Genomic DNA, 18,980 nt, shown 5'->3' with positions numbered 1-18,980 from the left:
TTATTAAACTGGCTTGAAGGCTAATCAAAATCCACCACAATTAAAATGTTCTTTCTTGCATGACAGCACTTAACATAAAACAAACTAAAGGCAATGCAGTAAATGAATAACATTTGTCATTTTTCACCATCAGAATGATTGTATTGTTTGTTAATGAAAATTATTTGAATAAGTGAAATATCAAACAGAGATTTCTTACTGGAATCAAAGCTGGACACAAATCAGATTCTTATGGCAGCAGAATATTGTACACACAGTCACATCCCATTCATTTTGGTTGTTGACAAAGCCAGGAGCAAGGGGCCTTTCGGTCTGTTTCTCAGAGTGAAGACTCAGTTGAAGAGCACATTTACAGACAAAGCAAGAAGACCCATCATCAGAGCAGCTTTGGACTGGGTGTGGAGGCCAACGGCATGAGCTAAGAAGGGGACATTACAGAATAATGACACATAAAGAAAAACACGATGAGGGATGAAAGTTACATGCTCTACAGAATGTGCTTGCACTTATTCAGGTGATGATTTAACGGTTGCAATCATAGACAAAAGTGAATAAACTGGATTTAAAAAAAAAATATATTCTCTATAAAAATATAAAAAAGTTAATCAGCAATAATTAATTTAAAAGGCTGGATCAGTTTCATTCATACATTAACTTTGAGCTGAAAAGTGATTTCACAAAGCTTTAGTCTAAGTTTTTTAGGCTTCATTAGATAACTCATTTTTATGGAGAAACTTTGGTGAGCTGGTCAAAAAAAGAAGTACAAGCAGAGAGAAAGGGTTCGCTCACCAGTAAATTCTTTGGTCCCGTACATGGTGATATTGGTCACAGGGTTTCTTGCCTTACATATGTATGTCCCATCACTATCATTGGTCACAGGGAAACTGAGAACAGAGCCGGCCATTAGAGGAGAAGATAAGTCGTTATAGAACCAGTTAAACTCACTATCTGGACGAGAATCAGCAAAGCATTTCATGATCGCAGTCAGGCCGATTTGTATTGAATTTACACCAAGGATTTTCACCGTCAGAGGGCCATCTGAAAAACACACAGAGACAGATAGAGTTATTTACAGTGAGACGTCGAGTATTCTGTCACTTTGGCACAAAATTATCACTCTCACAGGTTGAAAACTACGTCTGATCTTTGCAGCATATTGTGAGCTTTCAGGAACTCATTTGGTTCTGGTTAAGCAAAACAATTGTAGCCTGTAATTTAAAATTTGTTAAACCTTTTGATATGTTAGCTAATATAATTATTCTAAAGTAAATAATTAGTAAAGATAGTAGCATATATGTGTATATATATATATATATATATATATATATATATATATATATAAAACTTTTTTTAAACTATCTATGTAAATGGCACTTACTGTAGAGAGTGCTGACAAATATCAGTGTATTTTCATATTTTTTATATTTGTATTACTGCCCTTGTTAATCTTTCTTTTTTATGTTACCTGCCATTGGGACTACAGATGTAATATAGCAATCTCACTAACTTCAGCATATTTACATATTTTATTTTACACTGATGTTCATAAACATTTTCTGTCACTTCAAAATAAAAAATAACTAAATACAAATCAATAAATGAATGAATTAATGGATGTTTGACCATTGACACAATGTTTTAATCTGGTCAAAAATATATGCAGGTAAAGATAAACTTCAAGGTTTCCAGGCCATGTTGAAAGTTTTTGCCAATTTCCATTAAAACTGGAGCCAGCCTTTTTTAAAACCTGTAATCCTGCATACATACAAATGGCACTGAAAACATAAATCTTGTTGGAGTATATGAGCCAAATCATGCACTGTATATAGAATGACAGCGTAAAACTTCACCTAATTTATTTTTTAATTAGTTATTTGACGCTATAAAAAGGTTAAAATGCCATGATTGACAGCTCTGTTAACTAATGTGACTCCTGATGTGCAGAGTAGAGGAGAAACGGAGAGAGGATAAGTAATAAGCACTAACACAAGAGTCATTGAACTTCCATCTACCTGAAATGGATACAAAAATAAACCCAAAGTCGATGCCTGTAACGAGGGCATTTTGCCTTCATCTTTCTACAACAGGTTGAGATTAAGGTATACTGTCCTTATGTATATGCCCTTAAGTATATGAGCTGAATTGGTAAAAAACAAAAACACTGTATTTTTTCTCTACAATACTCACAGTTCACCAGGAGCGTGTATGGATCGCTGAGATGTGATTTAGCCTTATTTGTAGCGACACACATATACATCCCGTCATGGTTCCTTGTCACCGGAGTGAAGTGAAGCATGTTGTCTTCAGGGTAATAAGACTTTGCTTTAGCTGTGGAGGTGTTCATGGTGAGGTGCATGTTGTCTTTCATCCAGTAGATGCTATCATAAGGCCCGCTTACTTCACAGGTGAGAGTGAAGTTTTTAGAGATTATTGGAACTGTGTTCTTTGTGATCTTCACTGACTCTATAGCCTCTGTGGACACAAAACACAGAAGAAATCAGTCAAACAAACACATGCTCTTGTTCAAAGAGTCAAATCAATACTCAGGTTTTCTTACCAATGACTGTGAGCCTCTGGGAGCTTGTGCTGTTCTTTCCAGTGATGTTATTGTAAGCCATACAGGTGTATTCTCCACTCATATCAAGAGTCAAAGGGCTAGTTTTATACACTGAAGTATTGGCCACCTCAGAGCCATTGTACCACCAGCTATAGTGACTGGGAGGCACCGACTTCGCATAACAATCAAAGTTTACTTCCTGTCCAATCTCAGCGTAAGATGGCCCTTTAATGACCGGTGTTTTTGGCCCAACTGCAAAGGACATACTGGTCTTAAATGATGCATTTTTTTTTGTAAAATATCTTATAATATCTATATCTTGGATGTTGAAAACAAAAAACAAAACAAACAAACACATGCTCTCGTTTAAAGAGTCAGATCAATAATCAGGTTTTCTTACCAATGACTGTGAGCCTCTGGGAGCTTGTGCTGTTCTTTCCAGTGATGTTATTGTAAGCCATACAGGTGTATTCTCCACTCATATCAAGAGTCAAAGGGCTAGTTTTGTACACTGAAGTATTGGCCACCTCAGAGCCATTGTACCACCAGCTATAGTGACTGGGAGGCACCGACTTCGCATAACAATCAAAGTTTACTTCCTGTCCAATCTCAGCGTAAGATGGCCCTTTAATGACCGGTGTTTTTGGCCCAACTGCAAAGGACATACTGGTCTTAAATTATGCATTTTTTTTGGAAAATATCTTATAATATCTATATCTTGGATGTTGAAAACAAAAAACAAAACAAACAAACACATGCTCTTGTTCAAAGAGTCAAATCAATACTCAGGTTTTCTTACCAATGACTGTGAGCCTCTGGGAGCTTGTGCTGTTCTTTCCAGTGATGTTATTGTAAGCCATACAGGTGTATTCTCCACTCATGTCAAGAGTCAAAGGGCTAGTTTTATACACTGAAGTATTGGCCACCTCAGAGCCATTGTACCACCAGCTATAGTGACTGGGAGGCACCGACTTCGCATAACAATCAAAGTTTACTTCCTGTCCAATCTCAGCGTAAGATGGCCCTTTAATGACCGGTGTTTTTGGCTCAACTGCAAAGGACATACTGGTCTTAAATGATGCATTTTTTTTGTAAAATATCTTATAATATCTATATCTTGGATGTTGAAAACAAAAAACAAAACAAACAAACACATGCTCTCGTTTAAAGAGTCAGATCAATAATCAGGTTTTCTTACCAATGACTGTGAGCCTCTGGGAGCTTGTGCTGTTCTTTCCAGTGATGTTATTGTAAGCCATACAGGTGTATTCTCCACTCATATCAAGAGTCAAAGGGCTAGTTTTGTACACTGAAGTATTGGCCACCTCAGAGCCATTGTACCACCAGCTATAGTGACTGGGAGGCACCGACTTCGCATAACAATCAAAGTTTACTTCCTGTCCAATCTCAGCGTAAGATGGCCCTTTAATGACCGGTGTTTTTGGCCCAACTGCAAAGGACATACTGGTCTTAAATTATGCATTTTTTTTTGGAAAATATCTTATAATATCTATATCTTGGATGTTGAAAACAAAAAACAAAACAAACAAACACATGCTCTTGTTCAAAGAGTCAAATCAATACTCAGGTTTTCTTACCAATGACTGTGAGCCTCTGGGAGCTTGTGCTGTTCTTTCCAGTGATGTTATTGTAAGCCATACAGGTGTATTCTCCACTCATGTCAAGAGTCAAAGGGCTAGTTTTATACACTGAAGTATTGGCCACCTCAGAGCCATTGTACCACCAGCTATAGTGACTGGGAGGCACCGACTTCGCATAACAATCAAAGTTTACTTCCTGTCCAATCTCAGCGTAAGATGGCCCTTTAATGACCGGTGTTTTTGGCTCAACTGCAAAGGACATACTGGTCTTAAATGATGCATTTTTTTTGTAAAATATCTTATAATATCTATATCTTGGATGTTGAAAACAAAAAACAAAACAAACAAACACATGCTCTCGTTTAAAGAGTCAGATCAATAATCAGGTTTTCTTACCAATGACTGTGAGCCTCTGGGAGCTTGTGCTGTTCTTTCCAGTGATGTTATTGTAAGCCATACAGGTGTATTCTCCACTCATATCAAGAGTCAAAGGGCTAGTTTTGTACACTGAAGTATTGGCCACCTCAGAGCCATTGTACCACCAGCTATAGTGACTGGGAGGCACCGACTTCGCATAACAATCAAAGTTTACTTCCTGTCCAATCTCAGCGTAAGATGGCCCTTTAATGACCGGTGTTTTTGGCCCAACTGCAAAGGACATACTGGTCTTAAATGATGCATTTTTTTTGTAAAATATCTTATAATATCTATATCTTGGATGTTGAAAACAAAAAACAAAACAAACAAACACATGCTCTCGTTTAAAGAGTCAGATCAATAATCAGGTTTTCTTACCAATGACTGTGAGCCTCTGGGAGCTTGTGCTGTTCTTTCCAGTGATGTTATTGTAAGCCATACAGGTGTATTCTCCACTCATATCAAGAGTCAAAGGGCTAGTTTTGTACACTGAAGTATTGGCCACCTCAGAGCCATTGTACCACCAGCTATAGTGACTGGGAGGCACCGACTTCGCATAACAATCAAAGTTTACTTCCTGTCCAATCTCAGCGTAAGATGGCCCTTTAACGACCGGTGTTAATGGCCCAACTGCAAAGGACATACTGGTCTTAAATGATGCATTTTTTTTGTAAAATATCTTATAATATCTATATCTTGGATGTTGAAAACAAAAAACAAAACAACACTAATCCAATAAAAGTCACTTACAGTTCACATAGAGCATATAAGGAGGGCTGGTCATGTTCCTGACAGGATTAAAAGCCACACACTGGTATTTTCCAGTATCATGATATTGTATGGGGTCAAGGGTGACCGTCTTATTATCCATACTGAAAGTCGTTCTGTTGTCGTCATGCAGTGGCTGACCATTTTTCATCCAGTAAACATGCTGAGCAGGTCCGCTCACATTGCATGTTAACATATAAACATGACCTTCAATGGCAGAATGCATCGGAGTTTGCACTTTAACGTCCGTGATTGAATCTGAAAAACAAAGCAAAGAATCAGTTTGAGTTCTCATTGGAGCATCTTTTTTCCTTTTCAAAGTAAAAATAGCCATCCAAGTCTCACCAACAACTTTTATCATTGTGTGCGCTGTGCTGTTTTTGCCGGTGATGCCGTTGAAGGCCATGCAGGTGTACATCCCCACCATGTCACTGGTAAGAGGTGGTGTGACATACTCTGAGGTGTTGGCCACTTTGGTGCTATTGAAAAACCATATGTAGGAGCTGGAAGGGTTTGAAGATGCATAGCAACTTAGTGTGACATTGTCTCCTGGGATTGCTGCTTTAGGTCCCGTGATAGTTGGCATCTTTGGTCCATCTAAACACATTGATATTTCCTTGAAACAACTTTATTGAAAGCATGCTCACAAGACTGTCAAGATATTTGTAGATTGCAGAGATTTGGTCTTTAGTGTTCTTGGATGGAGTGAAATCAAAATCTGATGTTTAGTTTATGTCAGTTGTCGTTTTTGTGATAACTAACAGATGTGGCTAGATTGGTTGTTCAATTTCTACTTTATACTTCAGAATTTTGACTCAGGGTACCCAGAAATTTGTAGGGGGAAGGGGGTATGAAGTATTTGTGCAACACACAAATGTCCAAAAAGATGTACTTACATTTCTATGTCAATTTATCATATCTAACAAAAATGTAAGTATCACTTAATTCTTTAAAGGTCCCATATTCTGCTTTTTCTGGTTTTATATGCCCTTTAGTCTGTTTTCCAAGTGTCCTGTGCATGTTTAGGCACATCTATGTGCAAAAATTCAAAGGCCGCGGAAACGCAGCTTCTCCTACGTCCTCCTGTTAGCTGTAGCATTAGCCGCACGTAACGCTCGGTTCTAGCCCCCCTCGATAAAAATGTGTCAGTCCGACGTCATTGTCAGTGTGAGATCACTGATCTAAGCCCATTGGCTCGTTGTGGCAAGCCCTGCAGGTCATGTTGAAATTTCCGAGACGCATGCTGAGCAACTGACCAATAACGACAAAGCGGATCGGCAGACCAATCAGAGCAGACTTGGCCCACGTGGGGTCTAACAGTGTGGGCTCAGCAGAGTGCAGCTGACGGACTCAGAGCGGAGAGGGAGCAAGGAGGAGCAGCACATGAAAACAGTCACTTTCTTTTAGCTATTGTGAAATGTTGAAAGATCAGAAAGAGTTATGCAATTGTTTAATTTGTTTTTGTCTTTTTCTTTAATTATCATTTAATTCTTTTATCATTTAATACACATAGATCATAAAGTCATAACCTTTTTCTGCTTTCAACATTTCCTGTTAAACTTACACACACTTGTAGTGCCTACGCACCTGTGAGGTCAAAATAAGTGTGCCATACATTGAAGCAAAACCACATAGGAGCTCGTAGACGTATAGTGTTTCTGTGTATCTGCTCGGTTCACGGTCTTCGAGCTGAAACCACATATGAACTTGGTATGACCTGTGGATGCATCACGTTTCTGCGAATGTGCATTGTTGAGGTGTTACAAGATCTTGAAAGAAGAGAGACTTTTGGCTATAAAAACCCTGTAGAAAATCTGATCGAGGTTCTTTTTTGCTTTGCTAAACGAATCCACGTCACTCTGACTTTTGAAATCCCATTTAAGGGCTTAGTCTCTGAGACCAAGATCTTTTAAAACCTCAAGTGTCTACACTCACAGGTTTAGACTTTGGTCTTTGTGTTTTGCTTTTCTTTTCCATTTTTATATTTTTTACTTTTACTGTTTTGTATTTGCATTTGGAATATCATTTGAAATTTTTAAATACATTTTCGGAAACTTTTTGAAATTATTTTCTGACTGAAATCATTTACACCACAAAGACTGGAAGTCCCCCTTAAGGACCCCGTGTACCTCGGAAGGTAAGTTTTGAGCAGTCACACCACGGCACACTTGTACAACTGATTTAAATTACACACTTCATACACACCTAACATCCTAGCGGGGGGAGTTCACAGTTATTCCCCCTCCGGGGGGTAATCTAGAGTCCTATACCAGGGGTTATCCTTGAATCTAATTATTCTAGAAATGAATGTTAGGCAGATAATCCGGGGGCTGTGATTATAACTTGTTCATCCGTCCTCCAAAGGGTGTTAGAGGAGTAATTTTACATTGCTCCTTCCACTAGGAAAGAGTAGACTAGCAGGTTGGCAGGGAGCAAGCTCTCATTTAGTTCAATAATTAGTTAACTAATGTGTGGTGAGCTTCCGTTAGCTATAGTAAAGTTATTCACCCCTTTTTGCATGTCCAGGACATGCTACAGAACGTACAAAAGTAGGTACATAGATTAAATATACAAACCCCAAAAAGGGCATAATATGGGTTCTTTAAAGCCTCAAAAAAGGGTGGTACCTTCAAAAGTCACAGTAAAAATGATCAAGAAATGGAAATTAAAAAAAAAAAAAAAAAAAAAGCTACTGCTGGCCTGTTGCAACAAAGCCCAATAAAATGGTTTTAACCATAAAGACTGTACATTCAGATGGACAGGGAAACAGCTGCTGCCTCCTTCGTGTTAACAGATGGGACATGGGTCAAACAATAAAGTTAAACTACATGTTAAATAAATGTTGTCAAACCATCTTTTAAAGTCAGAAAATGAAGTGGAAAGGTTAATCTATATCTGCGCCCTGTGTATTAACTATTTATTTACACAATGAATTGATGTTATGAAATGAAATACTTACAGTTTACTTCAACTGTGTAAGAGCTGCTGTTCACCATGCTAACTTCATTAAATGCCTCACACTGATACTCTCCTTTATCTGAAAGTTTGACTGGGTTAAGCATCAGTGTCTTGTTGCCCATGTCAAACATAGTTGAAGTGTCAGCAGAAAGAACTTGACCGTTTCTATACCACTGAATCAGGGTAACAGATCCAGTCACTTCACAGTGCAGAGTGAGCGTCCCATCTTGTATTGCTGGTCCACCTGTGTTATTCAGCAGAACTGCTCCCAGCGGTTCTATAAGAGGAAAATGAAATTGAGAAATTTAAATTCACAGATTCATGCAAGTTGAGTGGATGTGACACTTGATTTTGAATGGAATACTTCACATTTCAAATAAATTGTATTGTTTTGTTTAAGGACTGTAAGAAGGGGAGTTTTGGCCTCATACCGTATAGCCGGCACACATTCTTGAGTGCAAATGATTTGGTAACCTCGGAGTCCTTTAAACAATTTCCATTGGTTGTTAACCCAGATTCCTCTATTCTACACAGCCAATCAAAGCAACAAAACATACTTGTAGGCTTCAACCACATAAATCATTTTTATTTTCTATTTAATTGTGCACTGTGTGTGCTCTTTTTTGGCCATCCTTGCTCTTTGCTGCTGTAACACTGTAAATGTCTCCATTGTGGGATGAATAGACGTTTATCTTACACAGATATGATTTAGTAGCCAGCACTGATAATTTAACCTTATTAACATAACCTTAATTTTGAAGACTGATGTGATGGCAACTGTGATCTTTGTCTTTTATGAAAATGCCTTGACAGTAACTCTCTGTCAGTCATCGATTAAACCTGCATTATTTTGGATTAATGATTCTAACTGGCCCGACCTTAATCAGGTCGGCTGGAAATCGATCTGAATGTAAGGGAGGCCTTAAGTGTTTGAAGCATACCAAACTAAAGACTGCAAATAAGTCTGGTTTCAGGTATATGGGCAATTGGTACCACTTTTATACCTGCCTATAAAATATAGTGCTACAGCTAATAGCCACAAAGCATATTAGCAAAAGGACTACAAACAAAAGAACAAATTTAACCAGCCAAGCTTACCGAGTTTACAAAATATTTTTACTCGCATCCCTGAAGATCACTATTAAGAACCTCAATTTTCAATAGTCTATCCCATATCAAAACATTTAGTAGTCTGGAAATCTTATTGCGTCAAAAACATTTCAGGAAGCCACGTGGCCATGATAGGAAATTATCTGGAAAATGACCCCCACAAAACCCTAAGTAAACCAATTATTTTGTATGAATTGCATGATTTTCAGAATGCTAAGCTAATATAATTGTATTTTTATTTCGATATCCTTTATTAATCCCTGAGGGAAATTCGGGTTTACACTGTTATTTATAGGGACATGCTTCTCACACACATAGACCCAAATCACACGCATGCACAAACAAGACCTGTGGACATGCATTGGTGGAGAGATGTCAGAGTGGGGCTGCTACTAGCTGCTAAGCAGAGAGTGCACCAGAGCAGTTGGGGGCTCGGTGCCTTGCTCAAGGGCACCTCGACAGTGCTCGGGAAGTGCCCTGGCACCTCTCCACCTACAAGACCAACTTCCACATTTGGTCCGCACCGGGACATGAACCTGAGACCCTCCGGTTCCCAACCCAAGTCCCTGCAGACTGAGCTACTGCCGCCCCAAACCAGTTGCTAGCTACAGGTTCATATTGAATGATAGATATGAGGATGCTTTAGTCTTTTTAATGTAACTATTGTCAAGAGGGCTGAAGACATTTAGCTCCTTTAATGTCAAACTATATCTTTAAATTCTTCAAAGTGTCTCTTATGACATAAACACATAAATATACCATCTACAATAAATTCCACCTTACCCACAATCTTGATCATTGCACTTGCACTGCTGAACCTGGACGTGACTGTGTTGTGAGAAATGCATTTGTAATTTCCTGAGTCGCTCTCTTTAACCATCTTTAGTTGAAGATTTGGGCCAAGATGATTGAGGTACACCCCGTTCAACATCCACTGGATCGTGGCTGAAGGGCTGGACTCGGCTGAGCATGACAGTGTGATGTTAGATCCAGTTCTGTGGTTGTAGCCAGTTGGCATAATCATGATCTTTGTATTACTTGGACCGTCTGATGAAGTTAAAAGATGAAAATTGTGTTAGGAATTAATGTTAATTGATTGGTCTTTAAGTATGAATATACTTTTAAGCTGTCTATTGCAGAAACTTACAGCTGACATTCAGAAGAACTGGGAGGCTGACTTCTTGATTTAAAAGATTGGACACATTGCATTTGAACAGCCCCTCATCATCGCGGGTCACTCTGGTTATGGTGAGAGTGGCGTCTTCATCGCTGAACTGTACTCCCCCACCAGCTTTGATAACAGAGGTGCCCTTCATCCAAACATAAGTAAGGGGGGAACCATTGGACACAGAGCACATAAGAACTGCTGTGTCATTGAACTCAACAAGGCTGGTGTTATCTGCCTTCAGAGACACACCTGAAACAGGCACTGCAAGGTAGAACATAACAAGCAATTAGTCAAGTGTTTGGTGTTGAAATATGGGATTGTTATGGACAAGCAGTGTCATATATGTACTGAAAATAGTTTGCAAAGATGGAACAATTATTTATGACTCAAGCCAGATAGCCTTGCAAGCAGTGTAGCCTTATGGATGGCCATTTGTTTTGATCCACGTTGGTCCTAAATTTAGGATACGTACGTATATCTACTTATTGTATGAGTATTCACAAACGGTGTACATGTAAACCCGGAGATAAAAACTTGATCACTTTATCCCTTAATATTTCAACTAGTGCCAATAGGTTAACGTAACATCAAATTGCAATTTGTAAAACATTTTGGTTTATTCTTCAATTTTTGAACAATGTTAAACAAAAAGCACAAAGGCTTTTTTGTTTTGCTTACTTTTAAGTGCTAATGCTAGTTAGAATGCTAACACACTTAACTATGAAGGTTAACATATTAAACATGATAGCTGCTTTGCATAGGCAATATATAAAAGAGTACTCTTTTTGTCTGTGTCTAGAGAATACAATGTTATGAGTTGGCATAATACAAATAAAGATTGACTGATTGATAAGCATTGCTTTTTGAGCATGTCACCAAATAAAGAATAGAATAATAAAGACGTTTGACATGAGCATTTAGTTCAAAGCTCCACAATCCCTAAGATTAACCATATAAAATGCTATGTAAATTATTGATCATGTTTTATCAAAACAAAAACAAAAAAAATATGCACAAAATTAGTAGAAAACGTTATAATTATATCAGAGTCAGACGTGTCTTCAATCTGAATTGAAATTGAATTGAAATTTAAGACCAACTGAGTGCTTGGGCAAAACTAGCTGCTATCTAGCTGCCGCAAAGAGTCAAGTTACTGTTTTACATGTAGACTTGCACATTGCTGTAATCTTTTGTCTGCAAACCGCAACTTTGCAAATATGCAAGGGAAGGCACATTTTATTTTTTGATGACATCAGGTTTTTTTTAATTCAATTCAGTAGAGTAGTAATTGTATGCATTTTCTATGTGTGTTTAGTGATTTAGCATTATTTACAATGCATTTTTCTAGTGTGGGAAAATCCATACAAGGGAATGGATGAACATTACAAGTAATCAAATTATCCTTACCTTGGACATCAAGTCTTAACTCAGCATCAAAGATATTGAGAGCCTGCAATGTGTACTTTCCAGAGTCTTCCAGAGTTAGTGACTTTATAGTCAATGAAGAACTGTTGAGATCAAATTCCACCCTGGAAGTCCAAGTGTTTGAAATGATAAAATTTCCAGGGAATATGAACACAATGAGTGCCCCCTCGAACGACCATATGCCTGTAGTGACAGAGGCATTGCTGGAAAGAATGACTGTGCTGCCCACTTGTAAGGGGTTCTTTGAGGCAGATATCATTTGGCTATAAGATGGAGCTAGAAACAGAAAGAATAAACAATATTAAGTCACTCTTCTCTTACGTGTATACTCACCATATGCACACACATATTATGGGAATATTAGTCAAATTAGTTCAAAACAAATGATATTTTATAAACCCTTTTAGTCTGAATTGAGAATTAAGTAAAGTAAAAAATAATCCATCTTACCAGCTGTAAAGGTAATCATGGCAAAGATCAGCACAAACACCATTGGAGACTCCATTTTTCCTTTTTGTTGGATCTTCCCTGTGGGCTAAATGGACTTGACTCTACCTTTTATGAATTCAAATCTTACGATAATGTATTGTCCTTTTGATCAGCAAATATTTGCTCTTCATCAGTCCCGCTTTTCTGTTCTCAGTGCTTACCCCTCGTCTACCATCACAATGTCTCCTCACAGTTCTGGCCACACCTTGTTTTGCCCTGAACTACTCTGGTACGCACCAAGGAGTGTCCATTTACTGTAAACCTCAGTCTTTCTGCAGAAGTGATAAGGGCTAGTTTTGAAGTAAACTGTTTCACTCAGAAGTAAGGCTTCTTCCATTTTTTCTCCTGCCACAATGCATGAAGAGTTGTGTTTGATTTGAGGGAAAAGACTGACAACGAAAAGTTCAATCGATTGAAAATTTCACTTGAAGGAAAATAGCCACATGTTAATTCTGAATCATACTTCTTTAAAATAGTTACAGTATCAATCTCTACTGAACATGTAGACCAATACATGTCTTGCCATCAGACAATGTCACTGAAAGTTATTGGTGATGAGCCGCATCCTTGGCGACAATTCCAGCAGCCGTCTCTTTCGTTTTCTCTATTTACTGTAACAGAGACCCACACAATGAATATCCTATTCATCAACAAATGATGTAAGAACTTTTTCATACGTGAGGTTGCTCTTAAGTATGTAAACCCTACAGAAACATGCATAACTGAATTTTACAGTATTTACTCAGTTTCCTGTGATAACGAGTCATTTCCAGTTGTTTTCTAATAATCTTGACATATCTTGGATCCCCAGATTTGCAAAACCAACAAAAGTAATAGACTTAATTTACTTTATTAATGTGGGAAATTACAGCAAGGCATGTCGTGGTCTGGCCTATAACAGTGACCAGTCCACTGTTTTGTTATGTCAAGTATAGACCATTACAACATAAAGTTTTGTTAATGTTCCTTGCAGACAATTCAAATAGATATCACAAGTGTTATAAAGTAAATGACTAGCCAGCAAACATCTAATGGCACAATGTGGTAAGACTGTTCGGTGACATTTTAGACAACATGAAAATAAACTTGATTGTTGTTTGAATAGAACAATTCCCTAGTCTGTATCTAATTTCTATGTTTTTTTGGTTTGTAGTTGTGAAAAACATTTTCTGTTAACTGGAAGGACCCCTTATCAGCCAGAATTCATTGTTTTATTAGTGAACATATTTCAACAGTACAAGTTCATAGTAAAAATGACCCAACATCAGTGATGTCAAACCTATATGATTATACCAATATTCTCTTTTACTGTAAATATTGAATAAAAAAAATCCCAATCCAATGTATTTTCCTCAGATTAGTCCAATGAGAGAAGAAGCCAACAACATCTGTGAAGGAGAGGCAGATATACCAATTATTAGTCATTGTACATTAAACTATTCATAAAAATAAAAATTATTGCCACAGACTAAATGGAATAATCATAATCAGCTCATTACATAATTTGTGTCATATAGTATTTTCAACAAAGAGCTGATTTATTTACAACTTGATATCATGTTTACACTGAACTCATCTGAATTACTATAGAAGGGCCAACATTTTGATAAGATACATCTTTTTCTTTTCCGAGAACAGACATTTTTCTAAAAATGTAATGTTAAACATTAAGAACAGTCCTGACTAGAGTTTGAGTATATAAATCTTGCTGTATTTTAAATAGTTAATCCACAACTTGCCTGAAAATTAGGAATTTAATCGAACCAGTAAAAGCACAGGCAGAAGCCACATGTTGACTCCTGATCCTGGCGATTCTGCGGAGACAAGCCAAAGACGGGATGAAGTTTGGATCACATGGGACAAAATATGGAGACTAGTCTTTGTACTAACTCACTTGATATCAGGATGTTTGTGGTGATTGTGCTGTTCATGTTGCTGTGATTGTTGAAGGCCACACAGGAATAAGGACCACTCTGCTCCTTACTGACACTGAACAGCTCCCACAGTGGGCCTAAAGTGTTCACAAGCTCTCCTCTGAAAGCCCACTGGAGCTGAGCTGGAGGGTTGGACTGTACTGAACAGAGCATGGTCAGATTGGACCCCACCGAAAAGGATGTTGTGTTCTGTCCATTCACTGTGAGAGCCATGTTATCTGGACCATCTATGAACGAGAAACAGGCAGAGGAGGAGAGGCAGCATTTAGAGCTCTGACAGAGGATCTAGACAACAGTAATATAAGAGATCTCAATCAATGCTTACACAGAGCTCACTGTGGCACCACAATTTGTCTCAGGATCGTTTTTGAGACAAATGAGAAAATGGAAAAAATAATCTCCTTTTGGTCTTCAATAGTGTTAATTTTTGTCCATAGGTGAAGCATAAATGAGATCGTATCCTTTGCTATGGGCTCCTACTCACATGTGATTGTAAAGTTGACAGAATCACTGGTTTCATTGCTGACAGGATTGAATACATGACACTTAAATGGTCCCTGGTCATAGCGGGTCACATTGGTAATGGTGAGAGTGGAGTTTCCATCAGTGAGCTGGACTCTGTCACCGGCTGTGACCACAGAGCTGCCGTTGATCCAAAGGAAAGAGAGGGAGGATCCAGAGGAGACAGAGCATGTAATGACTGCTGAGCTGTTGAACTCGGTCAGGCTGGTTGCAGTTGCATTTAAAGTCACATTTGAAACGGCCTCTGGGGAAGACAAGTGGATAAGACAAAAATTGAACATAACATACACTTGTTTTTAAGCAATGCAGAGCGATCATCCAGACAGCAAAGGGTGTTAAATTTAAGGTAACAATACAGTCAAATAAACCTATCCTGCCATGTCTAGCAGTCTTTTCAAAACTGAGAAAGTTTTGGTGAAATTGTTAGAAATGGGCAGATTTGATCATTTCGAGGTACAGTAATGATCTACTGAACTATTCTAATAAAATGTGTTTTTATCTTTCTTTTATTTACATACATGAGAGCTTAAAATATGTCAAAAATACACAAATTCAGAAAAATATGGGCAGAAATGTAGAAACTGAAATAATGCTGTTATAAAGGATTACACTTATCTATGCTACCTCCTTTTTTTTTACAATAACAAAAAGCTTAGTAATAATGCTTTCTTTAAAACATATCTATCATAAGCTTCATAGAATTGATGAAGAAGTAACACACTGTCAGGTGTAAAAAAAAAAGGAAAAGGTAAGCTCTAATTGATTTTGTTTTGTATGCAGTCAGAAATGTGTTGACCCAGCAGAAAAATGTCACTGCCAAACTGAAGAATTAAACCAAGTGTAACACAATAAGAGAAGATAGAGGTGAGTGTTGACGTACACAGATGCAGACAGAAGGTGAACAGAGTCATGTGGGGAGAAAAGGGCAGTAAAAAAAGAAAAGCACAAGTAGGACCAAACACAGTCAAGCAGTATCCAAGTTTGTTGGTTTTACGTCCAAATATCACATGGCAGAAAACTGAATTCTTATAACTCCTTTCATTGTTTAGGGAAACTCTCTTTTTCATTTCAGCAAGAACCAGTTCCAGTAAAAAGGGCAGTGTAAACAATTAATCAGCAGATTTTCTCCATTATCTCTCATTGCACTGACTTGGATGTTGTCATTTTCACAGGTCACTTTTTTTTATTGTCTTGTTTTGTAGTTTCTGTCAACACGCCCTGTACTATTACATTTTACTTGTGCCTCCAAAACTGAACTCTATGTCAAATGTCCATTATTACATTTACATACACGTTCTGTACATATTCAAAATGTACATACATCATTCAGGTTTAAATAATTGATAAAAAATCTGATCTTTTACATGACGGCATCAGTCATTACATTAGTTTAAAATCATCTTTATACAAAAATCTTAATCCGAACAAATTTTCAGAGATTAGTTTATGTTCAAAGTAATTATATTATGTCCACTCAAAAATCCACACAGTCCACAACTTATAAAAAGCTTTTTCCCCCAACCAAACATCATTTATATTAAAAAAAAATAATGTAGGAAATGAAGAGTGATTGTGTCTCCTCTCAAAGCATTCACCTCCTGAAATGTCCTTAAACAAGAGATTTAATCTCAACTAAATGTTGAAATTAAGGTTCCAATATATGTTGTTATATTTTTGCATTGGTATGTTCCTTTCTATGTACATGTGGATGTGTTTTTCAATAGTTTTTTTTTGTTGATTCCAGTGGAAGCAGATGAATGTATGGCAACACTTTGAGTCAAAGAGAAATTTCCCCAAGGCGGACAATAAGTGTATCACATCCCATCTAATCTCATTTTATCTTATAACTCGTACTAAATAAACGGGTTTGGAAATAGAATGTAAATCTGCATCCATTGTATTATTTGGCTGAAATATTAATCAAAGCAATAATATCGAAGATTCAAGAAAAACTGAACTGTCCATATTATAGTTTCTGTTGCTTCTGAACATCATTCTTGGTGTGAGTGGTGTTTGTGCACTACTTGCTGGTGTCTAATACAATATTTAAGAGAGGCTTTTTGGTTTGTAATGGAAAAACTATTGAAAAAAAAAAGTTACTCCAAACCTGGAATATCAGCCATTTAAGTCTTACCCAGTACAGTGATGGAGGTATTGGCCTTTAACTGGGGGTCGGTGCCCTGCACTATGTAGACTCCTGAGTCCGACACCTTGACGGAGCTCAGAGTGAGAGCTCCTGTGAGGACGTTTACTGACGCCCTGCCGCTGTGACTGGGAAACACTGCCTGCTGCTCCCCCAGCCAGGTGAGAATTTGGGACTCTCCAACGGCCCAGCTCCCACTTTTAATAGACGTGGAGGGAGACAGAGACAGGATCACCGTATCCCCGACCACAGCCGGATTGATGGATGGCTCGACTTCCACAGCAGCAGAGGCCAGAACTCCTGGGGGGGAAAACACTATTATTAACTGTAACACACATATTACCTGAATTCACCATATAAATTCATTAGTTATAACAGAGCTCACCATGTAGAAAAGACAGCACTATAAAAGCCACGGTTCCTTCACTTTGCCTCCCCATTCTTAAAGGTAGTCTGAGGATTACCTCGCTTTTTCTCCCCTAATATACTTGTACATTTGTCCAGCCCCCTACCCATACATTCCTTTAGCATTAACTCCACTTCTTATCTGCAGGTGTTCCACGTTACTTTATGTTTATTCTTGTCAAATGTACAATAGGTGTATTACATTTTTGTTGACCATCCTGGGTGAAGTTCTGTAAATTGCCAGTGAGCAAAATGACAAATTATGACAGGAGGTATGTGAGGCAGGATTGGGTGAATTGGATTAAATTGAGGGGTTTGGTTGCTACTGTTCAGCAGTTGTTTGGTTTCGAGGGGCTTAAAATACTGTTTTCTTTGGGAGGTTATGTTGTTTATTGTCTCTGATTAGTAGCCTCTCTACTTGCCCGACCCTTTCTTAATTGTTAGGAAAAAGAAAGATGTTGTTTTTATTGCTACTCCTTAAAGTTTTGGTAAACACATATAACACTGAGGGCTGTGTTTCTGTGTGTGTGTAGGCTATATGTGGCTTGGTGAGCCGGTAGGTGTCATGTGTGCGTGTAAGTGTGCATACTGTATGTTTGTTTCAGAATAGGTTTCACATGTTTAACACCAAGAGAACCATGACACTCGAAATAAATACACCTGCACCCGCTCTGTGTCATTCACATTTCCTGAGAAAGACACAACACATTATGATAGACATAACAAGACCAATCAGTGCACCTCTCACCTGTTTCAGACACTGATGAATGCTTCTCTTCCAGCATTACATATTGAATATGCAAACCATTGACGCTTTCACAATACCACTGTGTTTACACATGTGGCATTATATGAGCTGTGGGGGTGCAAAGTTCAGTATCGGAGCACACCTGTGTCAAGCACCTGACACACAGGAAGTGAGATTGATGATTACATTGTGTTATCTGTAGAGCTTTATGTTGAGTAGGAGTAGCAGCAGGAGAGGACTGATTTTATAGACTTTAAAAACAGCCTCCACTGATGGATTATTATCGGGCCTCGTTGTTCCAGCCTGTATGTATTCTAAGACACACAAGTGTTTTAATTAGAAATGCACAGAGGGTCACTTAAGCAATAAAATTAACTCATCATAACCTTGGCAGGTTTATCACAACTTCTAACAGGTGTTGAAATAACACAGTGTCAGTTAAAAGAAGTTTTCCCTTGCAACACACTTGTCCAATGAGTCAGCATTTTCTTCATTTCCATTCATTAAACATTAAGCTGCAGCGATCTTCTTCTTCCCTGCTTTCTGTCACAAAGCATGATAAAGTGACCTGATCAATCACTGATTTTAAACAAGCCAGCTTCTGCGGATTAAAAAATTGAAAACATCTGTTCCAACTTTGTTGTTGATTATTGCTTATTTTGAACAATATTTTTCCAAACAACTTTCTTTTATTTTCTTAGCTAAACCAGGCTTCACTTTATATAGCACATCTCC

The 18,980-nt window shown here is 37.9% G+C and overlaps 1 protein-coding gene across 1 annotated transcript; it reads right to left on the bottom strand.

Moving 5' to 3' along the window:
• Nucleotides 1-275: 275 nt before the first annotated feature.
• On the bottom strand, nucleotides 276-17,556 carry LOC110001248 (hemicentin-1). Its single transcript, XM_065957880.1, has 20 exons — nucleotides 17,478-17,556; nucleotides 17,084-17,392; nucleotides 14,912-15,193; nucleotides 14,388-14,654; nucleotides 11,987-12,280; nucleotides 10,559-10,840; nucleotides 10,195-10,458; nucleotides 8,303-8,578; nucleotides 5,689-5,940; nucleotides 5,326-5,601; nucleotides 4,954-5,205; nucleotides 4,555-4,806; nucleotides 4,156-4,407; nucleotides 3,756-4,007; nucleotides 3,357-3,608; nucleotides 2,958-3,209; nucleotides 2,558-2,809; nucleotides 2,188-2,472; nucleotides 790-1,038; nucleotides 276-418 (listed from the first exon to the last, which is right to left on the bottom strand). Exons 1-20 carry the CDS (start codon nucleotides 17,530-17,532, stop codon nucleotides 333-335), a joined length of 4,941 nt encoding a protein of 1,646 aa, XP_065813952.1. The 5' UTR covers nucleotides 17,533-17,556; the 3' UTR covers nucleotides 276-332.
• Nucleotides 17,557-18,980: the final 1,424 nt, after the last annotated feature.

Source organism: Labrus bergylta, chromosome 8, assembly GCF_963930695.1.
Source record: "Labrus bergylta chromosome 8, fLabBer1.1, whole genome shotgun sequence".
NCBI classification, from domain to species: domain Eukaryota; kingdom Metazoa; phylum Chordata; class Actinopteri; order Labriformes; family Labridae; genus Labrus; species Labrus bergylta.
The sequence above is the reverse complement of the archived record's forward strand: the minus strand, read 5'-3'. Positions and strand labels throughout refer to the sequence as shown.